The 27,767-nt window shown below is 41.7% G+C and overlaps 1 protein-coding gene across 3 annotated transcripts in view; it reads left to right on the forward strand.

Annotated features, from left to right (window-relative positions):
• Positions 1–1,326: 1,326 nt before the first annotated feature.
• The window catches only part of LOC124056516 (retinoic acid receptor gamma-A-like), a 40,650-nt gene continuing 14,209 nt past the window's right edge, over positions 1,327–27,767 (forward strand). The window contains exons 1-2 of one of the 3 annotated variants that reach the window (XM_046384023.1): positions 1,327–1,439; positions 20,272–20,680. In XM_046384023.1, coding sequence (XP_046239979.1) covers positions 20,512–20,680 — 169 coding nt within the window. In that variant the 5' untranslated portion in view covers positions 1,327–1,439; positions 20,272–20,511. Of the gene's footprint in view, positions 1,440–8,735; positions 8,913–20,271; positions 20,681–26,322; positions 26,906–27,767 lie in introns of those variants that run through there. The other 2 variants (XM_046384022.1, XM_046384024.1) reach the window with 2 other exon arrangements.

The following is a 27,767-nucleotide window of genomic DNA, read 5'->3' on the forward strand; positions in this document are numbered from 1 at the left end:
AGGTTTACAGATAATTTCTTTGACTTCATGGCTTGGTTTGTGCTCTGATATGCACTGTCAACTGTGAGGGCTGGTGTGTGCCTTTCCAAATCACTCCCAATCAACTGAACTTACCACAGGTGGACTCAACTCAAGTTGTAGAAACCTCTGAGGGATGATCATTGGAAACAGGAGGCACTGGAGCTCAATTTTGAGTGTCATGGCAAAGGGTGAGAAAACTTATGCACATGTTGCATTTTTTGTTTTTCATTTGTTATAAATTTGCAAAAAAAATCAAGCAAACTTGTTTCACTTTGTCATTATGAGGTATTTTGTATAGAATTTTGAGTGAGAACGTTAATTTAATCCATTTTGGATGAGACTGTAACATAACAAAACGTGGAAAAAGTGTGTGAATACTTTCCAGATGCACTAAATATTAGCAAAGATGCAGGCAGGGCTGAATACAGTACATTCTAATTAGAGCTCTGAGGCCATGAAAGCATAATAAGCACTCAAGTGTCAATAACTTTATTTGTGGTATATGCTCACACGATGCTGAGGCCCTGTATCTGAGGGTTGTCAAAAATGACTGTGAAATTTGCAAGTGTTTTTCCACTCCTATTGTTGCGCTGTAACTGCTTCAAGAGACACGTACCCGAGGCAGTCATCCATCACCTCACGACTTCCTCACGACACATTCACTATTGACACTTAAACTAACAGTATATTTACAGTTCCTGAAAGTGTAAGTTCAGTGTCAATGTAATGTCAGCAGGACTATTTATCTCACTGACTTCACTTTATTTACCCCGAAAGCGTTAAAGAGGATGATGAATAGATGATGAATAGGAATCTTTATTGTCACTATTCAAGTACAGTGAGATGTCGTTCAGAGCAGGCCAACAGACGCACAGAGTAAGAAAAATAAAGATTATAAAATGTACAACAATATATACAGCTAAAAATATAAACAGATACACAAACCTACATAAGAAAATTTTACAGTTTCAGTAAAGAACCACTACCTTTATTATTTTTGACACTGTGGTTTCTCTACAGTGTTGCATGGTTTTGATAGGTACTGATTCTCTATCTCCTGTATGAAATTGGCCCTGCAGTGCAGTAGTGTGGACTTGAATTGATAGAAAGAAAGTTTCTGTAAAGCCTGGATTTAGACTCTGTATGACTGAGCTTTCTCCCCCACAGCTGCCTCTTCTGAATGGAGTCATAACTGTACTGACTAAAAGAAATGCTCCACATACAGACATAGAAAAACATTAATTATATGCATGTCAATTTACTTTGAGTGGTGCTGTTTACCGTTATCTTACTTTCCTTTGCCAGCTGAAATGCAGAAACAGCTCTACTGGCCTACCATGTGGTGGCTGAAAAGATATCAGTTACCATGGTGATGACAGCCAGCATGGATGGGACATTTGTGTCCTGTGCCGGGACAGGTGAGTTTAACTTTTATCAAAATGCAGAAATAATGTGATGGACAGTAAATGCAAAGGTTCATGTACCAAAACAGACAAGAAAACTAGTTTTAGGATATAATGAACCACAGCCTCTAGACAGAAACATAAAAAGTAATGAAAACTGTGGTTGGTAGGGAGTTTGGAGGAAGACTTGTAGGAAAAAGTGACACAATGACTGAGGTTTGCAATGGCAAATTAACTGTAAAATATCACCGTGTTCATGAGAACTTGAGGTTTTACAGTAGAGACCTACTCTGGCTATGGGCTACATTGAAGACATACTAGATATGTTGCTCTAGACTAAGACATGGCCAGTGCAGACTTCTCAGGCAGGAGGGTATCTTTTGCAGTCGAGGGTTCCTGAGGCCTCAGATGTTCCTTGTTTCTCTTGTCTGTCTTTGTTGAAACTACAACCATCATGTTAAGAAATGAATGGAAATGTCACACACATTCAAACAGTTCTAATGTGCTGGTGTGTCCAGCTCGGAGGATTAAATGCATATACTGTATCAGTAATATTAGTTGCTGAAAAGACAAAGAAGTGGCCAATGTCTGTCTGTGGACTGAAAATGAAAAGCTGGTCTTTGTGCCAACAATGGCTCTCATTTTACTTAATATTTAGGATGACCCTGATGGGGGGACCTGTGAAACATGAAAGAGAAAAACTCCAGCATTTGCATGTCTTGTTTGAGTGCATAAACCTTGTGAATTAATCTCACCTGCAACATAATCCATATAAGGGAAGTATTAATCCACACTGTGGATTAAAATGGTCTCAGCATGTTAGAAGAAATGTTATAAAGACAACAAACAGCTCAAGATATCATATTCTTTATATAATATTTCATAAAATAAGCTATTTTTAAAAAATGGCTTTATCTAATTAATGTCAGCTCTAAATTTATCAGTACGAATAAGCACAACATGTTCAATCAATACAGTTAATATTAATGCAATCATTTGTATTGTTATTTATCTCTGCACCAACAATAGTTGTTCCATTTTCCATTAAAAAAAAATTAAAAAATCTGTTTTCACATGTAATTCTTAAAGGGAGCAATGTGTTATTTGTTCAAGTTTACCAAAGCATTTAACTTCACTGGTGCAGGACGTTTGATGGGAATGTAGAAAACAGCTGGTTACAATAAAATGGAAAAAAAAACAAACACATCAACAATCAGCTATGAAATATTGTACTACAGTCTGCATTAGTCGTTAGGACACGCTAACATTCAGAGACCATATTTCTGAAAGTACCCTGACAAACAAAACAAAAAATGTCAGTTTAGTGATAGTAATAACGGCCTACATATGTCTGATACTCGCCCCTGTTTACTCCCCGCAGGGCATTTATGTTTTCTGACTGGCACACAAGCGTCATAGGAGGCAGCCAAGATCTGCTGAGATCAGTTGACAAGTGGGCCTCTTTTGGTGAAGTGCCAAGGTATCCTGAGGGTTGCAACGCCATCCTTGCTCTATCCTGACAGTTTAATGTATTTACTTTTGTTTTAGTACGGTGAGAAAAGTGAAGTCAGAGTGATGATAAAGGGTGGTTGATGAGGAGTTTGTCAGGGCAAATAAAACAGTAAGGAATCCTCTGTAGAGCTCAGAGGGCAGTTGTTGTTGGTGTCCGAGATCTGTGTTTCATCACAAGGGTTAAAAAGGAATCGCTCTTACGTCTGTAGACTAAATATGTTGCTGGACCCAGAAGACAGTTAGCTCAACTTAGCATAACGAGTGGGAGGAAAAAACAGGAAATGATACGCCTGGCTCTATCCAAAGCTAACAAAATTCAACTACTAACACCTCTTAAGCTCACTAAACTGTAAACTTGCAGGGACCATTTCTACCATTTCTGGGCCATTTTTACATTATTGCAGCAGTGTTTTACTGCATTATCACACTGTCGATAGCACTTATATGAAACACTTTTGTCTGCTTACGTCTACATTATAGGGTGTTAGAAACCATTTATTACATTTAATATATGTTTATACACCACTTTCTCACCGAACATTCATGCTAAATGGGCTTTTACTATTTTGTTTGGATAGAACCAGGCTAGCTGTTTTCCTTTGTTTGTAGTTTTTATGCTAAGTTAAGCTAATCCACTCCTGGCTGTGGCTTCATACAGTGTAAGGACAAAAATACTGGAGTGGGATGTTTCTCAGGGGTTGGGTTCAGCCCCTTACTTCCAGTAAAGGGAAATCTTCATACTTCACTGTACCAAGAAATGTTGGACAGTGTTATGCTTCCTACTTTGTGGCAACAGTTTGGGGAGGCCCTTTTCTATTCCAACAAAGCAAAGTCCATAAAGATGTGGTTGCATGAGTTTGGTGTGGAAGAACTTGACTGGCCCACACAGAGCACTGACCTCAACCCCATCCAACAACTTTGGGATAAACTTGAATGGAGAGTGTGAGCCAGGCCTTTTGGTCCAACATCAGTACCTGACCTCACAAATGGGCAAAAAAAAAATTCCTACAAAAACACTCCAAAATCTTGGGGAAAGCTTTCCCAGAAGAGTGGAAGCTGTTAAAGTTACATGACTCTCTGACACGAGAGTGGTATCAATCCTCTCATCCAACTCTGCAAGAACACAAATGAGCTTATTTCCCAAAATGTTGAACTACTCCTTTAAAATAGCCATTTACTCTTTGTTAGCCATTCGAGAGCAACATCTACTATTGCGGTGGACTGTATCATTTAGAGAAGAGAAGCAAGCTGCATTTGGCCATAGGCCGATACGATGGACAACCTGATGAACCGCAGAAAAGCTTGTGTCTCAGGGAGACCATGTAGGGTCCACCATGGCACTTCTTCTCTCGATCTTGTTCTCCTCCTCCTCTAATTACCCATCTTGTTTTCTCCCTCATCCAATCATTTCATTTTCTTAGCACTGCGCCCTCCAATCACCATCTGTCCTCCAGGCAGTAACACTTATACATATCTGCCGTAATTAGACAATCATTTCCACATGTGGATCAAACTCCTTCAACTCAACCCCTATCTCACCCTCCAATCCGCCCACTGTCTCCTTTTTCCTCCCTCTGTTTTTCTTATTTCCCGTCTCACACTCCACTACCCTCCGTGTGCCCCTATTCACTATTCCTCTCCCCCTCTTTCCCCTCTCTTTCTGATTGAATTACCATAAGTGCAGGTCTTGGCCAAAATATGCCAGCTTGTTCTGATTAAAACTGTCCTTGTTGTACCAGAGACTTTCCAAATGGCTGTGAGCAGTTTGGGTGTGTGTGTTGGGTTAGGAGGAGCAGAGGGGGAGGTGGGGTGTGGTGGGGTGGAGTGGGGCACATGCATTTTGTGCTGAAAACAAAAACGCTGCAGACAACATCCTACGGTAAGAGATAAAGAGTGGAAGCCTAAGTACAAGAAGAAGTACAAGAAGGGGACAGAGCAGACAACAGAGATGGAGAGGCAGTGTGGTAAAGCAGGAGGCAGCGCTGGGGAAAAGAGAGGGAATGAGACAGTAATGGTACTCGACAGAGCTGGGTTCACAACAGGTTCATAGTGACATCATGGTTGAATTTTAGGGAACATTTATGTAGGAAAAACTATTCACTGTTCATTGGATGCACATGTAGGCCCCCAAACTACTTTTTCTTACCCGTTTTTTCTTTCTTTCTTTCTTTAGCCGCAAAACACTAATATTTGCCGCCAAATATGCAAATTTGCTTTGGCAATTTTGAGCCGCAGTATATTGAATTTGTGCATGTTTGTGTACATATGTGGTTACCCCGAGTGTTTAAATGAACAACCCCCCCCCCCCCCCCCCCGTCTCTCAGGTTGTGTGTTAAACTTTATAACCCCAAACTGACAGCTGCTACCCAGAGTGTCACTCTTTTCTTTCTCTCTCCCTCCTTTTATTCCCCCAGTCCTCGTTTTCTCTCCTCCTTTGCTCCCGCAATTTTTTTTTTTTTTTTTTTTTTTGCCTGCAAGTTTAGCCAGCCCTCACCACTGGTACAGTATGTTCTTTGTGTGTATGTTTAGCTGTTTGAGAGACTGAAAAGACATAAAGGAGCCTTGGGACTCGAAATGTGTTTATGGTGTATGTGTGGGTGTGATTATATTTGTGTCAGCTCTTTTTCTTGCTTGAAGAAAATTAACAGCAGGGAGTTGTGGTGTATTAAAGGTTCTTTGTGCCTTGTGCATTTTTTTTTTTTTTGCGCCAGTGTTTATTGTTTGTTGGGCATTTTCCAGCCTAAATGTGAGTGTACCTCCGTCTTTAACTCTTTGCATGTATGCTTGTGTGTTTGTGTGTGTGCCCGAGCAAGTGAGTAAGCTTGTCATGCATGCCTGTCATCTTCTGCATGCCTCTCTGTGCACCACAGAGCTTCACATGACATCAATCTGAGAGCAGTGGGATAGTGATCTCATTACCGACAGCCTGTTGCTGATTAAAACCTGCCGTCTGCACCCCTCCTCCTTCACCCTTTCTTTTCTTCTCCCTCCTCTCTGCTCTCTCCTGCTTCCTTGTCCTTTGCTTGCCCCCCCCCTCAACACCCCTCACCCCCACCCACCCTCCACAAGCTCCTACCTCCTCCACCCCTCAATTCCAGAGTCGCACCATTCTGCGGTTTCTCCACTGCTCGCTGCCAAAAAGGGCCCCATTTCAAGCTCTGCAGAAAGTTATAAGCTCCCCTCTTTTTTCCTTTGTTCTTTCTTCTTTCCTGTACATCTTTAGACTGTTTTTATCAGACGCCTGCAGTACCCTACCTGCGGGCCTCGTCGAAACCCTTCTCATGTTCCTAATCTTCTTTCACAGTCAATCTGCTTTGACACTCATCGACGCTAAACGAGAGCAGAAGTGTGCGTGTGCGTGTGTGCGCGCACGTGTATCAATCTGTAGACTCGTGCTTATTGGTGCCACAGAGATTTACAGTCAGAAATACACAAACGCTTCTCTCACACTCAGCCAGACGTTTTACACTCCCCTCCTCTTTGCGCATTTCACTGACACAGAAACACAAACAGGACTCACCTTTCACCTCCCTCGCCGACGCTGTTGCTGAGAAGTGTGACAGCAACCCAGCTGGTCGAAGGAGTGGGCCTGTGATTGGATGCTGCCAGTTCCAAATTTGCAACCCGATGTGAAGTCTCATATCAGAAAATGCGGATTGCGACAAAGGTTTAATGTGCATGTAAAATGCCAACTTTATGTTAATAAACTCAGTGTGTGTCACCTATAATACAAAATAAAGGCGCTGATATTTAATTCTCTTTGAGCATTTAACACTTGCAAAACATTTAGTTTTTAGCACATCATTTAGTTTTGCGTGTGGGGTTAATAATGATGATGTCTGGAGTTTGATGGTGCGATGCTTCATTCCAGTCTTAATGCAAAACACTACCTGAATGTTTTTGATGGCGTATATAATGTACTCCTTTATAAGAGCGAGAATTAAACAGTTCTCAGTTATCTCAGTGTAATTACCTTTATCATGAACACTCTTTTTGTTAAGGATAGATATAACAATTTCAAAGGCCTGTACACAGCCTGGTTTGATTAGATTGAATGTATGATTTTAAAAATCTAACATTTTTTAGGTGTTTTTATAGAAGTTCCAGTTCTCTAATCTTCTGTCCACGCATCAGTTCATTTCACCTGGTTGTTGCAAATGCAATTTCAGGACTGATAAATAATTTACTTCAAAACATAAGAGATGGTCTAAAAGAACATAACTTTTTATTAGGCTATTTGGGCTCATGTTGAGGACTTCAACACAGTTATTTCATGTTTTACAACCTTATTCGCTGGTCAGACTGAGAATATTAAAAGTGTTTTGGTCTTAGCTTTTCTTGTGGAAGGTGACCTGCGCTGTCTGTGGCTGTCATGGATCAGCCTGTAGTGGGCTGAATGGCCACTGAGTTCAGTCAGTCAGACAGTAGCAGACAGTTTTATCTCTGACATGAAGAGGCAGGTAGCACTGCCCCTCAGGGGCAAACTGGCCAGGTTTGATCTCATCACGGATCAAATGTACCTCCATTAAATGCTTCCTTACCAGAAAACGGCCGGGTTGATTTGCTTAGGAAAATCCTGTAGGAGGAGAAGAGTTCGCTTGAACTGATTTAAAGGTGCGGAAGCCGCCAGGAGAAAGGCCCATTGTACTTCTCAGGCCACAGAAGATGGAAAACAGCTCGAGGTGGTCATTTAACGTATACACCAGACTCTGTTTGACTTTCAGAGAAGATTGAGAAGATTTAAGAGTAGATTTTAGAGCTTGGGTTTGTTATGTAAATGATATTTACACATTTACACGTGCACTGTTTTTATTTGTAGCAAATGTTAATGTGTAGTTAAAAGTACTGTACATATATGTATAATAGTAGTTTTTAATTTACTGTACTCTGAATTTATACAGTTGTTTACATGTGATTAGTCTGTGCAAAATTACAAATTTTCTTAAATTTTTAATACACATTTTGAATATAAATCAGTATTGATGGTGAATTTTGCGTTTTCATTTTGCATTTACTCTTTCTGTTCTGATGCTGATAGGGTGTATCTGTCTCTCGTTAGGGATGTGCAATCACAATAATGCAATGAGTAGCCCTTGACTGGCCCACTCAAAAATTCTCTGAGTGGCCCTTGATTGGCCCTGGGGCCCTGGACTCCCATTTTGGCTGGCCACGGTCCCAAAGTCAAGGCACTGTAAACATGGTGTGAAAGCCAAGGGCTGATACTGATATCCCCAAAGGTGTGGAGCCCTCTCCAGCATGTGTGTTTGTGTACGTCGTTGAGTTAATGACTGTTTCATTAGTGCAAGTGTGTGTGTGTATGTGTATGTGTGTATACACGTATGCATACACCGCTCTCCTGTGTGTTAATGTAGGCCTATCTTTGGACAGTGAGCAGAGGAGGAACATATTTAGAAATGCAAAACAAACACATAGTTGAAATCCAACAAAAGAGTGTTGATTGACAGTACAGTGTTGAAGGAGTGGAGGTAAAGAGAGAGAGAGAGAAACTACGAGACAAAGAAAGAGAGAGAGTGAGAGAGGGAAAGAGAAGGGGGTGGGTAGCAAGTTGAAACCTAAGCTTTCTGGACCCTGTTTTCCCTTCCTTCGGGCATTCTGTGGCTGGTAAAAAAATGTGCTGTATATTTGAAGTGTTGGATCACGTGACAAAGGCAGGGTTTGTGAATCAAAGTACACAATGATTTCAGGAGGAGAGAGAGAGAGAGAAAGAGAGAGAGATAGAGATAGATAGAGAGAGAGAGGGAGGCAGAGAGGGCGAGAGGGTGTGTGTTAGAGAGAGAGAGAGACTGGAAAAGGAGAGGGAGGCGGAATGCAACAGGCTGAGCTCTATCGCTTCTGCCAGGAGGACTTCTGACTGACAAACACAACTACTACACTCCAGCTTATTCCTCCACTGACTCCTGACTTACCCTCACAGACGAGCAGACTGTGTGCTCAGTTTGCATCTTACCAGGTCTGGTAAGTATAGTTTTCAGTGTCCATTTTTAAGATGTTCCTTTTCCTGACGACTTCACTCTGTTGGCGGCGTGTAAGAAAAGAAGACAGACAGAGGACATGTCAGAGCACGAGTGAGATGTGTGTGTGTTTCTCTTGTCCCTCTGTGTGTGTGTGTGTGTGTGTGTTTCTGGGACAACATGAGCAGAGAGATTGAGCTTCCTGAGGACAGCTTTAATTGAGAACAGAGATTTCGAGAGAGGGAGAAAGAACAACAGGAACAGCTAAGGAGGGGAATGAAAGCTGATCAGCGCTTGCATGTGCTCCGGGGCTGCTCCATGTGAGCAGAAGAACGCTTGCAGAGCGTGTGTGTGTGTGTGTGTGTGTTCTCATTTATTAACCTCATTGCGGGATGCTCATCTCTGTGTTTACTTCTGACTTCATAGATTCTGTTTCACAGCTTCTACACAGAAGAAGAGAGGGGAATGTGTCATGTTAAAAAAATGTTAGAATCCCCCCTTTTTTTAGTAGAATGACATAAATAAGAGGACAAGTTACTATACAAATACACAGTATAGTATTCTGTATTGTTGCTACATCCGTCCTAGTCAGACTGAGTGCTACAGGTGAGCTCGGCAACCATCTCAGGCCATTTTCCAGCAGCAGACAAAGTGGCTGCTTTAGCCTGCAGGCTTTCAGCCAACAGACTGGCTGTCACACTTGATGGATCACTCCATCAACATCACAAATGGCTGAGTAGGTCTGGTCTACCTGAGTATGTACACACTCATCAGTGTGCCCCCCCCCCACACACACACACTAGTCGACACCCCACCACTCCTGAAGGTTATGTAAACAGGTTTCCATCCACACAATTAAATCAGCAGGATGGATACACTGAAATAGGTTACTCCGGATATCACAAGACAGTCTGCTGTGTGTCTGATCGCTGCTGTTGTTGCTGCTGCTGCTGTTGTGTTTGTGCGAGAGTGAATATGTGTGTGTGAACAAACTCAAACTGAGGTACTCTTGTCGAAACACTTTTGACTCTGCGTGAATCATTTGAAATAGCATCCTTTATGCGACATGTGCTATATAAATACTGAATTGTGAATGTATTGTTTGATTGATGATCGTGATTAAGATGCTAAGTGCTTCTTCCTGGCTGATCTGAGCTGCTGCTAACACCATACTGCTGACCAGCCTCACCATGCCGCCATGTGCTGCGCACTCCGATGCAAGGAGCTAACAAAGTCTTGACAAATCTATTCCAGACTAATTTTCCTTAATGTCTGGAGGAATGTTCATCAGCACGTCCACAGGAATAGGTGCACGAGTCTATAAGCAGACCATAAACAGCTGGGTGTAAACAGTGCGCAGTGTATTAGAGACAGCATTCTGGACAGCAGTGACAGACTCGCTTAACATAACTCTTCTTCCTCCTCCGCGTCTTCTTCTTCTGCTTCATCTTCCGATTTAATGGATTTGATTTGACTTGTCATCACTTGGTCATTTTCTCTGTCAGTCGGCGTCCGCAGAGTGTCTGCTGCTGAGCGAAATCTGTCACACTGATCCAAGGTCAGATGTTTCCAGCTTTTAAAATCTTCAGTGTGGGTGCATCTGCATTTTTGTCTTTTAATTCTTGTTCTTATTCTTACTATTATTATTATCATTTCTCATCACACGGGGAAGAAACGTCTGGAAAAAATGAGTGTGTGAGCCTGGGATTTGAGTGTGTTGCATGTAACCCCTTTAAATGCATTGCAATCTCATCTTTGTTCTCTACACTTTTCAAGAATGGCAGCCCCTCAGGCTGAGGAGGCTGTCTGGCTCCTCTCCTTCTTTCTCTCCTTCTGTCTCTCCTTCTTTCTCTCTGTCTCACTGACTTCTTTCTTCTTTATTGCCTCAATATGAGAAAAAACACTCCATCTTCTTTGTTGGTCCTTGTCAGCTGAGTTTGATTTTGTACAGAGTTGTTCTCATGGACGCTACGTAAAAATGGAAACTTGGAACTTCCTAAACAAAGAAGCAAGCGTTTGCTTCTTGTTTTTGAGAGGGGATGATACAAATGTTTTTTTGTTCTGCAGAGTTACATATTGTCCACGGAGTTATTTTGAGAGATTCTGGTGAGAGCCACAGCCTGGCAGTGGTTCAGTTTGACGTGCCCGATTGGCTTCAGAGATTTTAGAAGTCACTTGTAACATTCGTTATTGCTTTCACTGCACTTTTTCACAATTCAAGGCTGAACGCATCTCAGTGTGTCTAAAGAGGTTCTCAGTGTGTTAAAACGTGACCCAAGGCTGCTCTTCGGTACCGGCTACAAGTTCCTTTAAACACACTTCTAATCCCCTCTGTGGAGGAACGGCAGGCCGCAGACTTTGAGAGTGTGCGTCTGTGCATGAGACATAGGTGGTGTCAGGTAGGGTGGGGTAGGTTGGGGGTTTTAAGGCAGTCTTTAGGCTCACTTTTCACTTTAATACGAAATGAAAAGCTGCCCACCAAAAGGCTCAATTAGGCCTGACCTGTGGCCAGGCTGCTGAGCCTGGAGCTAAAAGGGTCTGACCCCAGCTCTGACCCGGAGACCCCACGACGGCCCACAGGGTTGGCTCCACATAATGACAACATTGTGTGTGTTTGTGTGTGTGTGTGTGTGTGTGTGTGTTTTATGAAACCATATTATCATCAACATCATTCCCATTAGGATTGCTAACGCAGATTTCACCCTGTGTTATTCCAAGTACGTCAAGACCGTTTAAATTTGTGTACAAGAGTAAAGCCATAAGTTAGTAAAGTGACACTTTGCGGTAAAGAATGACCAGGTTGGAGGTAGCCCATAGTTACCTTTGGATAACTTTCTATTGGGGTGAGATTATTTGATTTTTTTCTCTGTCACTCTGCTGTGCTCCAAAGTATAGAGTGAATATTTGTTGGTTTGCTGAATTTTTGAATAAGGACCAAAGAAAGCAAAGTTATAGTCAAGGTAACAACTAATCCAAGTTTACAACACTAATGGTACTACATTTAGGGCTGAAGCTAGCAATTATATTTATTGCTTATTAATCTGTCAAATATTTTCTATACTAATTAATTAATCATTTGATGTATATTCCCCCAGAAGTCAATCTGTCTTGTGAGCAGATTTATTTGTGTGTAAAAAAGTAGTAACTAATTAATCAGTTCTAAACGCTATTAATTTTTGGTCAACTGAAAAAAATTATTTCAGCTTTAAATACATTTGACTTATAGTGTATCCATTATTCTGAATGCTCTGACACATAACATAAAGCAGCCTGTTGATATCAATTCTCTTAGCTTGTAGTTGTAATGCTAAAATCTTTAATCTGCTGTCTGTTATAGAAACCTACTGTTTTAGTCAACATGAGTGTGCATCATTTTGAGTCATTAAAACTACATGAAAACAGTTTTATATTAATAATTCCATTGATCACCTACTTGAATTGCATTGTTGGGAATACAGTCCTGAATTCAAGAATCCAACTGTAACTGAACTCCTCTCTGGGAACAGCATTAATGCTTATAAACATGTCTATATGATGGAAACACTCCCTGAGTAGATATACTATAACTTTAGAAGAAACTGAACTAAATCTGTTTTCATAAATGTATTATGGAGACTGGAAACTGAAATGCAAGTCCAAGTGAATTTAAAGGATAAGTTAAGTATGCTTGAAAATGTGCTTGTGGGTTTTCTTACTGAGATTGATACCACTCCCATGCTCGTAGGTCAAATATGAAGCTAGCTTAGCGTCAAGACTGAAACAGTTAGCTCGATTCATCCAATGGGAACAAAATCGGCCTGCCGGCGCCGCTAAAGTTCAATGGTGCACATGTTATATCTCATTTATTTAAATACAGATGCTTTACTGGCCTGGCAGAGCCACGCTAACGGATAGCTATATGAGCTAAGCTACCCAGCGGCTGGCTTTTGCTGAGTGGGGAATCAATCTTCTCATCTAACTCTTGGCAAGACAACATATTGCCTCATGACCAAATGGATCATCAGCCTTGTCCTCCTCAAACTTCAACAGCAACATAGCTTTTTTGTAGGCCTCAGTAAACTAGGAAAAGGGAGATCAGATCCTGTTTGCTGGAAATCATTTTAATAAAATGAATGCCTGGAAATCATTCTGATAGATGTTCCTGAACAATAACACTGGGAAAATAGATATCAAATGTTGTTTTGAGCCCTATGTACATCTGTGTGTACATTATTGACACAACAGTTTGAGTAAATTGAAAATATGTGTTTTCCACCACAGCCAGAAACATTTTGTGGTTATAAGATGGCTGGCTGACACTCATGGTTTATGGAATAGCAATATTTGTATTCCTCAAAAGACATTTTTACATGTCAGTCTGACATAAAATATAGCAGGGTCATTTGTTGTAAAATCTAATTATGTTGTTTGTGGGTGATGGAGTGTATGTGTTTTTTTTCTCATCTGTAATGGTTCCTGTGTGTCAGTATGTGCATTTTCTGCTCAGTGTCTTCAGAGCAGCCCTGAACACACTGAGCTGCATTTTCTCAGAATATGCCAGATTTGATTGTGGTTTTATGGTTTACTGCTAATTGTCCCTGCTGAAGTCATGTTTTTCCTTGCATTTGGCTGCTTTTTGGGGAGTTTTTAGCCTTCATTTCCACTCAGAGTCTGCCTTTTAGTTTACTACATACGCAGAAACTCTGTGGTTTCAGACACAGAGATTGTATTCAAGTTTGTCCTCTTGATTTCCTTCCCACTATCACACACTGATGTTTCCACAGATACATCTGCAAGCTGATCAAAACCACAAACCTTCTTCTCTTGTTCAAGGGACTAAAAAGATTACTTTCTCAGCATTACATAGATAATACCAAAGAAAGAGTGGAAGAAAAGCAGATAAGCAAAACTTGTTTCCACAAAAGAACACAAAAAAGATAACAAAACCAAGAAACTCAAAAGGCTTGGAGGTCTTTATCATGGATCCGGCTGACTCGCTCTGGTCTGAAAACAGTTTTGGAAACACAAATGACTAAATAGTTGAGAAGAGAAAAAAAGACAAATTTTTTTAATCTTTCTATTTACTGACAGGAGTGAAGAGCAAAAAGCTCATGTGCAGAGGAAAGGAGCACACTTTTCGCTCCGTGTGGTCTGTACTCAGTCCAGAACATCAAAGTATGTTTATAATCAGGCAAACAGTTTTTTTTTTAAGTTTAAGTCACGACAAGTGTTCACCCTCTCACTGGGCTGAGCACTTCATCAATCTGATATGCTAGCACTGATGACTAATCAACCACATGATTAAACACAATAAAGGGCATCATTATGAGAATGTGGAGCAGAGCATTTCATCCCTCTGGTTACAGCCTGAAGTCACTTAACTGACACTGGTTCAAAGCTCGTGGAAAATATTAATATTTGCCTTTGGAACTATTTTTGATGTTGCTCACTTCTCCCATGTTCTTCTGTAAAAGTTTCTCACTGAAATCCTAAAACCTGGCAGCGTGCGCGTACTTCTTTGTCGTTGAGAAAACTCCTCTTAAAGCACATGATGCTTTTTCATTAACAAATGTGGCATCTCAGGTTAAGTTCAAACACAGAAATGACATCTAATGTTGAAATTCCATCTGTGAATCTTTTCATGCACCTCGGCGTTTATGAACTCTCTTCTCTCGCATTCAGTTTTGAACAGAGCTTACAACATTAACAGGAGGGACTCAACAGCACCGGAGGCAAACAGGTCCAGATGCAGAGCCAGAAGGGGCAACTCAAACCAAAAAACTGCCTCTCTTGCAGCCAATCTGCTGTCAGCACCTTCCAAGCAAAACTATCCAAATTCATCCCGTATATGCAATGCTAGTTCTTCTGTTTCAAGGAGAATTCTCTTCAAAATGTCAGTGATAATGAGAAGTCGATATGTTGCAATCATACTGCGCTCACTGATGACTGAGACAAAAAAAAACAAGGTGTTGAGTGTGACCAACAGCCTGTTCAGAGCAAGACAGAGTCAGATGATTCCAGTCAAAATAAAGAGGGATGAGCTGTGCTTAAAGAGTCCTCGATGTGCAGTAGTTGAATATTTAAGTCTGAGGTACTGATGGCCACCATGCAAGTGTACATGGGCACTACAACTCGTCCAAACAGTAAGAGCAGGGCAGGACATTTGAAGCTACTGGTCCTCTCAGGTGCGGACTGTAACCTATGTGATAGAAAACATTCAAGGAAACTGACAAAGCAGACTAGTAGGTTTTGAAACTTTACTCACTGCTCAGAAAAACGTGATTACACATTTTCCAGCTAATTACCTTAATTTCCAAGACGATGAAATTCTTTTATGTCTCCATGATGTGTTGATTGTTTATACTAAAGACTGTCAGGAGTGCCAGCTCTAAGCTACATGAACATTTTTTAGAAGCACCCTCATCAAATTCCAGTTTCAGAATAATTTAAGTGAAGCTGTCGTTCATTCACAGTGGAAGACAGACAGACTTCCTTTACGTACTGTAAAACTGAACATTGACTGTAATTCTGCTGGCATTTATTTCAACACCAACAAGACAATTTTTATAATGTGACAAAAATTTAACAGCAGTGTAACCAAAATTCTCAATACACCAATGATTGATGGATCTTTAACAAAGCAGATTACTGCCATAATGCTGTGCAAGTTTTTCATTATGTACACCCCATAAACACACAGAACTGACTTTTTTTTTTTTTAAAAAAAAAAAAAAAGGGTCTGCCAAGGAGAAGAAATGACTGAGCAATTAATCATACAGCAAACCAGTTAAAGTCAGAGGGAGTTTAATTTGAGCTCGTGGTGGGGACCCAGCTCAGGATATACGTCCACGCTAAGCCAGCTACATTTGAAAGCACATTTGAAGCTTCTGTATGTTTTATTCAGCTGACAGTAGAGTTTTTCTTTCTCTGAGGATTCTGCCACTTCTAAGAGAAATGTTTAACTTTAATACGGCCAATCACCAAAAAAAATGTCATTAAGTTATATTTATGCTGGTTTTGTCAGGGGATTTTGCACATGAAGTCTGAACAGAGATCTTGTGAAAACAGCCCGGGGTAATTTCCAAGTACTGTTAACATGCATAACGGAAATGGTGGCAGGGTCCTACAGGGCTATTTCATGCTCATGCAGGGGTGTCAAGTACGGCATTTGTTTTGCTTGGTTGAACATGTCAAAGTGAGTGAAAAGAAATGATAACGTGGAGCTCTGCGTGTTGAAAATTCGGTGAGATGCGTCCTTAGATGCCAGTCTGGATACATGACAAAATCCAAAAGAGAAATTTTGATGTTTTTAAATCTTACAATTTTTGTGAGTAAATGATTCATACTTAACAAAAGTTTGGGAAGTGGCCCAGTAGATCACCTCAGCAGGCAGCTGTGACACGGCTGCAAGCGACTGCAATGTAATCCTTCGGGCAACTCAGTATGTCAAAGTTACGACCACTAAAAGTGTTTTTTTGTGCTACTCACCGACTGAGATTGTTACTCTAAGCGTGTGGTGACAACATTACAAAGATAAACCTTTTGGAAAAGAGTAAAATTCCTTTTGTTTTAACCAGAAACACATGTGTCGATCAAGGAGAAGTCTCACGCCGAAATCTCGTGATAGGTGAGTTGTTGTAGGAAGACGAGGGTGAAAACATGAGTCAGAGTTGGAGAGAGGAGTTTGGAGTTTACCTCGAGGAACTGCCAGCAAGAATTTACTTATCAAAGTCATGACCGAATATTTAGTCGACTTCAACAGCGCGGATGAGGCAATAACTGCAGCAACTCACCTCTCAAGAGGTTTCTGGGTGATTCTCCTTGAGACATAACTTTGACCGTCAATGTAGCCCTAAAGAATTACGTTGCAGCCATTTTTGTCGTGTCACGGCTGCCAGCTGAGGGGATCTACTGGACTTAAGCATGATTCATTTAAGCACCAAAATATGTCAACACAGGACCCAGGTTTAAAAATACTAGAATTCCCCTTTAACCAGTTTAATATTGATGGACTCTGTGTGTATCTGTATGTGTGTGTGTGTGTGTGTATCTGTGTGTTTGTGTGGTTTCATAATTGTAACCTCAAGCTGATTTGGGTTGGAAAAACTAGAAAGTTCAGTTTTCAGATTTGCATGGAGGATAACCACATCCAGATGATGCTCCTAATAAGTGTTTAAAACATTACTGAGAAAATTGTTTGTGTCATTTCAGCTTGTTTACAGCTGAACAATGTTTACAACTTTTGCAACAATGTGCTGAACACAATGACGTGCCTCCAAAGAAAGTGTAGTTTGAAGGAAGTTATGTGAAAACAAGCAAATTTGACAGTATGCAACAGCTCGTTGGAAAAGACGGTGAAATGGAAAGCCCCGTTTTTACACCGAGTCTGTTTTTGATCGCCGTGGTCTGGGAAGAAAGGACCATCAGTTGTGTGCGTGTGTGTGTGTGTCAGCAGGACCAGGACCAGGTGACCCACTTTGACCTGACCCAGCCAGGTCTCATAAAAGCAGCATTGAAGACTGGAGGCCCAAGGACACAGCACTGCTTTTGTTGCCCTACCCAAGGTGTATTCCCCTGGAGGGAGAGTGAAGGGGGAGCAGAGGGGGTGAGGCGGTGTCGGCGGCAGTGGTGTGGGGAGGGGTGGGGGGTACTCATTAGAGAGAAAGAAACCATTCCTTGGCTTGGACATCATTTCATAGTTTATTAGTGGAAATAAAACCGTTTTTTACGTATGCTTTCTGCAATCACTCAGCCCGTGTTTTTTTTTTTCCCATCCTCCCATGCTGTTTTACCACAGTTCATACTTTCTCTTATTAATCCAGTTTCCAGTATGGCTCTAATTAATAGAACTCTGTTCACTTCTTACACATGGCCTGCCAGATGCTCAAAGCTCCCTCCTATGAGCTTCTCCCTTCTTTCTTTCTTTCTTTCTTTCTTTCTTTCTTTCTTTTCCTCTGTTTCCCTCTATGTTTTCCATCTTTTCTCTGCTTTCAACACTTTAATTTTTCTTCATCCCAATCCTTTTCTACATCTGGCTTTCATACTGGTGATTTTGGTCTTTGATTGGTTAAAGAGTCCACATGAAGGACTAAAAAGCTGCATCTGTGCAAGGATTCTCCATCCTATATTTACTCCTTCATTCTTCAAGGTCAATTGCAGCTTTCAATGGTGCTTCGGCATGTGTGAACGCAGTGTGTTTTCCACTGATTACTCGCCCATGAACATGATTAAAGTCGCAGAACATCTGTGTATGTTCACTTCTGCAGCCTGCATGTCCGTGCTTGTATATTTCTGTGCTCTGCTTTTAGGGAGGCATGTGTATGCATATGTTTTGCAAAAATGTAACCATTCCACACCACGTGTGTAATCACTTTTATAATCACTACACACTTTCTTCAACCTGTGTTTGACATTCTCTGATGGCCAAACACAAAAGTTCTTTGTGGAAATAGTTGCAGGGACTCTCCCTAACTGGCCCTCGCAGTGAAGAAAAACCGCAGCAGAGCCAAGCAGTTACAGAAAAAATGTCAATATGGGAAATATGACTAGAAACAGCACTCACTGCGCTGACTTTGTGGCTTTCTGTGTGAACGTGTACTATGCATGCGTGTGTGTGGGAAGAAATAGCTGCTGTAACAACAAAAGGATGGAGAAGAATTTTACTCCAATAATAGTAGCACAGATGCCCTATGATTAGTCTAATAGTTTCCCCACACCATTAATATGAATGAGCACAGACTAAATATTAGAAACTCCCCTCAGTATAACGCAATAAAATTCAACAGCATCCCAAACAGTTGAAACAGCACCTCTCTAATACTGTTTCAACCAAAACTTAAATCTTGTATCCATTGCAAAGCCAGGATTTATTTAAGGGGTGTATTAGAATTAACATTTATTTATCTCCGTTGTTTGAGTTCTCAGAAATAGATACACTGTGTAAACAAAAGTATTAGGACAATCTCTTCGTTACTGAATTCAGGTGTGGTGTGGGGCTGTTTTTCAGAGGTTTGGTGTGGTGACCTCACAAATGCTCTACTGCAGGACAAAAATTCCCACAGAAACACTCTTGTGGAAAGCCTTCACAGAAGAGTGGAAGCTGTTACAGCTGAAAAGCTGTCTGTGTATTTACAATGTGATGTCATTAAAGTCCCTGTTAGTGTAATGGTCAGGTGTCCCAATACAAACACCGGATAAATAAATATAAAATAAAATAATGTGCACTAGCACAAGAAGTCATTTGAGAGATCCTTTAAGATAGAAGCTGTGAAATGTGTTCTGGTCATATTAAGAAGTATTTGTGGTGTGTGTGTGTGTGTGTGTGTGTGTGTGTGTGTGTGTGCTTGCGCATGTCTCCATCTTGTAAAGGGGCCCTCCTCCGGCCTGTATCTTTTGAACAGTCGAATTTGAGTCAGTTATGGGGAAACACTTTGTGGTGGAGCTGTATATGAGAGGCTCTTCTGTGTGTGTGTGTGTGTGTGTGTGTGTGTCTCACTGTGTATATCGTGCCTGTAGTTGTGTATCTGAGTTATATCCATTTTGAAAAACAAATTATGAATGGTTCCTCACATCATTTTGTGTATTCATCATAGTAGTGGGACATTTGTAAATGTGTAATTCTCTCTTACCCACCCTGGATGTTTGATTCCCATGCCAAAGTGGGCCCGAAACAACACGACATTCTTTGACTGGGCTGCATTAACCACAGCTCCACCACAGAGAGTTAAGCTCCACCCATTCATGAAATCACTGAAGGGGATGATCATAGTGATAGAGAAACAAGAGTGGAGGCCTGCCCTCATTTAACTTACTGAGAGGGTCACAGAGCCACTACGTGAGTCCTCAGACACAGCAAAGGTGAGACACTGTGATCATCACAAACCTTCGGTGGTTTCAGCTTCAGCAGAGGGTTTATGGTGAGGGCTGTAGCCAGAGTGAGTAGGTTATGTGTACGTCTGTTGTTGTAAAGGGTTAATTGTACCCATGTTGTGGCTGGCTGTACTCGGGCAGGCTGGCAGAGGGAACAGAGAGACCCTTTATAATACAGTTGTGCTGATTGAAATCATATGGCATTGCCAGAAATCATTGCGCTACTTTAAAGACAGACAAAAAGCAGAAGAACAGTGTTGTGCACCCTCTGCTTTGCTTTGCTCTGTCAGCCCTTTTTTGTTTTTCATCTTCTTCACTTTCATGGCTCATCTAGAGTTTGCTTTGAGTAACTTCAGACATTGCTTTAGTTGCACAGAGTGATATTTTTGTGTGAATTGTTTTTACTGATTTGACTGTAGGTGAGTATTAATTCACTGTGCTCTGTAGGTGATAATGAACAGACTTTGGTTCCAGTATCTAATCCGTTCCTCCTTCTCTTCTCTCTCTCTCTGCAGAATCTGGATCTGGTCGGGTCTTGGTGACGTGGTTCCTGGTCTCTGCCCTGCTCTTCCTTTCTCCTCAGCATCCCACTCACGTGTCTACAGCCTGACAGCGGGGAAGCCAGCAGCTGGGAGGGGCTGAATGGCACCGTCCCATTTCGAACCCACCGTAGGCCCCTGACAAAGACAACACAGGAAGAGGAAACGCTAAGACAGTCAGAGAGTCACCTGAACCACCAGCAGTGCTTTATCACGATGGCAACCAACAGGGAGCACCAGCTGCGTCACATGACCAACTTCCCTCGCACGATGTACCCGTTCACCTTTAACTCCATGCGGAGCCACTCCCCCTTTGACCTCCTGGCCAGTAGCCACCTCTTCAGCCGGTTTGGGGCAGACCTTCCCAAAGAGATGGCTGCATTGTGTGAGTAATGCGAATAATTTATCACGCAGCTTACAGAACTTACATTTTCCATTTGGTACAAGTCATGAGACCATGCCATAAAAAACATTGTCACTTCAAGACATCTCTTTGGAAATTGCTTGCACGACCACATGACCTCACTTAAAACCCACATTAGCACACAACAAGATGCACCAAGATGCTCCGAACAAAATCTCATCATATTTACTCCTACATATTTAACCAGCTCGAAACTACAGCATCACATTCAGTTTATTTCAGGTTCCAGAGTAAATTTGTTAAAAAAAAATGTTCGACATAATAATGAGGGGCTCATGATTTAATCAAGAGGCGAGAAATCCTGATCCCACACCCCCTTTGTACATGACAAGACAGTGTGCCAAATGTCTGTGTCCTGACCGACCCCGTCCTGTGTAAAACACTGGAGACTCCCCACAATTTTGGAAAAGTCTTCAGGGCCAATTTGGGGTTATAATTAGGGTTTAAATCATGCACAGAGAAGAGAAGAGAAGAGAAGAGAAGAGAAGAGAAGAGAAGAGTTGAGCTTGTGGTAAACCAAGCAGATGGCAGAGAAGTCAGGGTAGAAAAAATCAGCACAACACAACAACACCACATTGTCCAATGTGTAATTTGCTGCTCTCCGTAGAAAAATAATCTTTCAAATCGTCATGAGAACGGAAAGAAACAGAAATGTCCTTAGAAGAAAGATTGAACATGGTTGATGACAGCCTCTCATTTCTTTTTGACACTTTTGAGTCACAGGGGGCGCTATTGCACTTCACAGTGACAGACAGACTGGGCGAGACACCAGAGGGAGTCGTTTCAAGAGTTTGAGAATGAGGTTGATGTGAACAGGACATCTCTCCTTTCCTGAAAACTGCTTAATTTCTTTCCTTAGATTTTTTCCTTTATTTTTATTTACTTATTTTTTCTCTTCTCTTTGCAATGTCTAATGATGTTACTCAGACATTGCAGGGTCACCGCACTATTTAACTGAACAGTGCTGCGTTCAAGCAATAACTATGACCCCAATTCCCATTCTCGACTCAACCCAGTCAGCTCTTTTAGATGGCCTTATTTCATGTACTTTTGCAGTTTCAGAACATACAGATGCAGTACCTGCAGCATACACCCATGTATCCTACTATCCTCAGGCTATTTCTATACATGTGTCACTTGGTGGGTTTATTCTACATTAATCCATATATTGATCAATATTCTGTACTCTGTTTTAAACGTTTTACACAGAGGCTTGTATGTTGAGTGTCTCTCATCCTGCAAGACTGAAATCAGGTGTAACAATACCTGCCGGACACTCCTGTCAATCAGTGTTTGTTTGTGTACAAGCGTGTGTGTGTCACTCAGAGAGTAGCTGTTGGCTGTTTATCTGCAGTTGTATTCTGGAGACTCGGGCCCACGTACCACTCAAACCGACCGTCATTACACCTTTGACACGTTGCCTCTGGGGATTTTATGCATATACAGACAGAGACAGAAAGATATGAGAGGACAGATTATGCCACTCAGAAGACGGGTGATATGTAACAAAAAAAAAAGAGGCCCAGAAAACCTGAATGTGGCATTTATTTCAACTTTATTTGGTTTCAACTTTATTTGGCTTTATTTATTTTGACAGTAAGAATAGCTACACTGTAAAAGTGTGGCTTTGTGTAATGAGAATACATGATAAAAGTACACATTCCCATCTGTCCTCACTTTCCCCACTACAAGGTCACCTGGACAGATACCAAACATACAAGGGAGCACAGTTACTGGCCTAAAATTGTCTGTCATCTGTCAAATCTAAAAGTCTGAGAACAGGGAATTACAGCAGACCTATCAGTGGGCCATGGCTAATGCTGGGCGTGCAAATCACTGGACTCTTTCTTAAAACCAGGGATAAATACTTACAAGAATTCTTACCCCAACCTGGTCGCTAACCACCCAAATGGTGTGGGGCTTATTTATTTAAATGCCATCTAATGCCAGGACTGGCATTAAGCGACTCCATCCCGGAATGGTATGAGGTGCAGACGATGACTAAGACTGTGGGTTTCACAGATCCTTCATGGTTTCTCCTTTGAATCGAGTTGAGTTGAGCGAGGGACGTCTCCTCTTTAATCTCTCAACCGAGGACAGACTGAATCTTCTGACTTGAAACTGCATGCCGCCGTATTAAAACAATCAGTCATGGTCTCACTGGCACACAACAGTCACACTCTGTCAGACTTTACATGTGGTGAAAACTTCAGTCTCCCTGAGTCGGCTCACTCAAGATCACTGCTGACACGTTAAGTTACTCTTTAATACTGTTTCATATACACAGAATGTGTAAAGTGTCACTTAAATATAAGAGGAGACATTTCCAGCTTTTTACTTTCTGTCTCGTAGTTTGAGCTTCACGCTCTTCACATCATAATGTGGAGCTGACACTTTTATCGGTTGGATTTTAAAAATCACTTTAATTAACTCGGTAGACATTCTGCATGTAAACTGATAGTTTGTTTTGGCGGTTGAGCAACAAGGGTTTTCACTTCTGATTATTTTCAATGAGGAGGATTAACCATGCAATTAAGGAGCTCATTCTTAACGATCAAGTGACACTATAATAAATTACTTATCTCTCATTAGTGCAAATTGAACAAAATTATACAAAATTGCAGCAGAGGTTTAAGTGGGATTTGCAAATTAATTCAAACCAGCTCCTAATCAGCGTAAGAGGAAGACTGGACTTTGTTCCCTAATGAGATGAAACCCAAAACATCTCTGGACTTGAAATTAGCGGATATCCACATCAAAAGCTCCCTGCTGTGCGTTCAATCATACAGTAAGTCTTCTCGTCTTTTCCTCTCCTTAGCAGTGGGAACCGGGAATTAGTAAGTAAGTAACTCACAGGGAACTCTTTGACTAATGCTGTTCTGCACAGAGCTTCCTGGAACTGGTGTAAATACGTGATACCATCTCTGGATTTTCTCAGGGATAAGTAAATATTTCTCAAAGGTTTTTTTGGAACAGTATAAATAGTCTTTTTTTCATGACATCAGAATCGAAATTCTGTCTATATGAAAATCATTTTTTTATCGTGAAAAGGAAGAAATCTCACAAAGAAAAGAAGTGTGTTTTTCCACAATGAACACAATGTCCTTTCGTATTTCTCTACTAGTCACATCTTGTTCTTTGTAATGTTTTGAGTGTGTGTGTGTGTGTGTGTGTGTGTGTGTGTGGTGTGATATTAGTAACTTGAACCTAAAGGCACAGAGTGAGGCTTGTGGGTTTTTTTTTCTTTGTGTCTTTCATCACAGGCACTCTCTTTAAGCACACACACACACACATAATTGTCTGTGAACACACACACAAATGCACAGAAACACACACATTTCCACTGCCACTCTGTGGGCTGCACATTCCAACACCCACGAATATCACAAGCCAGCAGTCTCACTCTCCTTGCCTCACAGTTGCGACTATATTTGTGCTGTTGCTGATGACCACAGTGAGACTTTGTGCAAATATCTGTGGCCGAGCTGGAGGAGCTGCCGGTGGAGAAACAGACGGGGGTGGGGGGGGCCCCATTGTTCGTCTCTGTGTGTTTGTACAGACATGACGACTGAATGAATGGCCGAAGAAGCCTGATTGTGAATAGCTGTAATGTACTGTACTGTAATGTGACTAACTAACCAACTGACTGGACAGCAGGCATGGAACTGCAGCTATGGCAGAAGTGAGTTTATGTTCTGTTAGAAGAGAGGCGACTTTTTCTCCTTCTCCTTCTTCTTCTTCTTCTTCTTCACATTTGCCCTGCATTTGTGTGACTCTTTCCTCAAAGGAGCAACAGGGGGCAGGGTGCTGCGAGGCATGGAGGGTAATTGTCTCAAGGTGTGGAGAGAGCTCAGCGGGCTGATACTGTGTAGCTCTGCTCCCTGCAGTGTGTCGCAGAATCACTGTATCAAGCTGTAGTGTGTGTGAGTGTGTGTTTGCATGTGGCAGTGACGGTGAAAGTCAGGCAAAAAAAGAAAAAAGTCCCGTCACTGCGAGGAAGAATAGGAGGGGATAACTAAAAAGTGCACTTGCAAGATGAATAAAAAAACAAAGTTACGCAGAAAATAATAATGGAAAAAAATATATAAAGAAATGGATTCAGGGAGAAATACAAGCAAACAACAGGAGAAAAACAAAAGAAAACAGAAAAGTGTAACCATCCACGGGCAGTATGAAGCATATAAAGCCACAAGCTGGGGGGGGGGGTAGAGCCCCAGTGGGGGTTTCTTCCAGAGTTCATCCCTCTTGAAGAAGGGAAGGAAAGGGAGGAGGAGAGGGAGGGGAGGGTGAGTCTGTCTCGTATACAAACTATCCAGACTCCGGGCCAGTGCGGTTCGCTTGCAGCCGAGTCGCACTTCAGTGTGACTGAAGCATCCAATAAGCTCCAGGAGGGAAGATAACTGGATCCAGTTGAACTGAATTGAAGGAACTGAAGTAGGTATCTGCACATGCCAAAACCAAATGGAAAAAGAGACAGAGAAGCTTTAAGAGACTCAAATAATACAACTGGAAAAAAATACAAAGCTATAGAGAGACATTAGAGATGAATGGCTACGGACTAAAGATCAGACTTCTACTTTAAGAACATGATTAGGTCATAACTTACATCCCAAAAGGTGGAGTCCAATAATAAATAATAAAAATAAAATCCCCATCTTGCCTTTCACCCATGTTCAGTTCCTGTTATTTCTCTACCATTCCTACTTTTCATTTTATTTCATGAGTCTGTAGATTTCTAATGACCTCCTATTAAGTTGGTGGTAAATACAGATGTGGTTCAGTTGGGCGCAGTTCGAACAAATTATGTTCAGTTACATGCTAGTCTACAGCAGGTCAGGCAAACACTCAAAACTTTGCGAACTGTCCGTGTAAGCATGCAGTTCACCACGTGTAAAGTATGAAGGACAAATAAATAATGAATGACTATTTGCTTTTGTTTAAAGTGTTATTCATATATATTCTTCTGTAAATCATCAGCTGCTTATACCCACAACACAAATAACTAAAACCCAATAACCAGCTCATTAATTTAGCTCATCAGTATCTAATAATAATAAATATAATTAAATAAGTAAAATATAACACAATAGTCTTGTAAAAGACTTTTAGTTTTTGGGGGAAAAGTGCAGGAACTGTGTGTGTGTGTGTGTGTGTGTGAGCAGGTGTGTTCCTGAGGCCACTTTGCAATCTTCCCTGTACAGACACCACATGAGAGGATCCACTTACAGTGAAAGCCTGGAAAATTAGCAGATGACACCCTGACTAAACTGCCTCTCTCTCAGCACCTTTCGTTCTCGCTCCAAACACACTGAACTGTTTGGAAGAGAGGCAAAGGGAAAGCTCCCCGCTGTGACTAAACAAAAAGCAAATTAATGCAGGAAAATGAAAGAAGGCCGAGTTGAGGGAAGAGGCAGAGGAGGTGAGGAGTGTTTGTTTTCATTTGCTGAATATGAAATATGAAGAGGCAGGTTTGAAAACTTGAAGGAGAAAAGAGGGAGGGAGAGAAAGTTTGGTGAACGGCCAATCAGAGAGCAGGTACACACCCCCCTCAGGCACTGCGTCCCTCCCTCCTCCTCTTCCTCGAGCCCACCTCCTTTTTCTGTGCTGCGAGAGCATGCAGATAGTTGACTGAGTGTGTGGTGGAGTGTGAGAGGCCCAGAGAGCAGAACGAGAGGGAAGCTGAGATCAGTTACAGCAGTCAAGGCAGAGCAGGCAGGCGAGCAAGTGATCTACGAACAGTGAGGCTGAAAGTGCTTCAGCCTGTAAAACAGACACAAGGAGAGAAAGAAGAGATTTTGTCCACCCAGAGAAGTTTGGAAGAGACGGGACAGAGGCAGGGGCAGTGGGCAACAAGAGACAGGCAGCCAGACAGAGTGAGACAGAGAGACAGAAAGACAGGGAACACCTGGACCAAGCAGGGCATTGAGTTTCAGCCAGAGGAAGCCGTAGTCTCCGATTTTACAGTCACGTTCTCGCTGCTTGGCCGCAGAACAAAAGCAGAGGGGCTGCTGTTGTGTCTTGTGCTGTGATTTGAGAGAAGCATGTTCGACTGTATGGAGGCTCTGGGGCTGGCCCCGCGGCCCCTGTTTGATGTGTCAGGACAAGGATCCTGCATGCTCGCCAAGGCCACCCCTTACTTCTCCGGCCTGGACCCCTTCGCCTGGGCCGGGACCAGCAGCCTTCAGTGTAAGTACTCCATCCTGTCCATCAGACTGGAAAAGACCAGCTGTATATGTGTGTGTGTGTGTTGGCGTGTGTTCTTATCAGAGTCCTGGTTTTGTTATCATAGAGCTCTCTGCACAGGAAGAGTCAGATTCCTTTCGATTCTATGTACCCATTCTCACCCCGCTTTTTGTTTGTTTATGTGCTTAGTGTGCTTTGTGAGGGTGAGTGAGTGAGCTGGGGAGCGCATATTTATACGTCATCGTGTTTGTTTTCTTTATGAATGACTTCACATGATTGACAGCTCTTTTAAACAATTCGGAGACCTGACCCAGCGATGTGTCCAGAAGACAACAACCACCAGCGTCCAAACAGAAACAGCACTGACAGATAGAAGTCAAATGGGCCTTGAAATCACATACGGGAGGTTTTGGCCACAGTTAAATAGAAACACATAAAGGGACTGTTAAGTGATCATTTTACCATGTGACCAGTCTTTTATTAGTTTTGATTCGTGCTGGCGTTGATGCAATCTGAAGAAACTAATTTTAGCAATATTTCTGAGAGGAAAAGATGACTGTGAGAATGACAAGTCAGTTGTTAGAAGATAAAGCATGAATCACTTGACATGTTAGCACTCCCTGTTTCCTAACTCCACACGTAAGACATTCTTTTAACATCTCCTCCAAAGACCTGAGCAGAAAAGGCACACATTGCATCAGGTATTAAGATACCTGTTACCTGATATCTGTGTTAACAGAAAAAACCCTAACACAGGAACGGTCACACAGACAAACACTGCAGAGATAAATGGAGAAAATACGTCTGTCTGGAATAATAATATGCACAGCTTTTGTTACTGTCATGGAGTCCACTTTCAGACTCT

The sequence above is a fragment of the Scatophagus argus genome, chromosome 3, assembly GCF_020382885.2.
Source record: "Scatophagus argus isolate fScaArg1 chromosome 3, fScaArg1.pri, whole genome shotgun sequence".
In the NCBI taxonomy this organism is placed as follows: domain Eukaryota; kingdom Metazoa; phylum Chordata; class Actinopteri; family Scatophagidae; genus Scatophagus; species Scatophagus argus.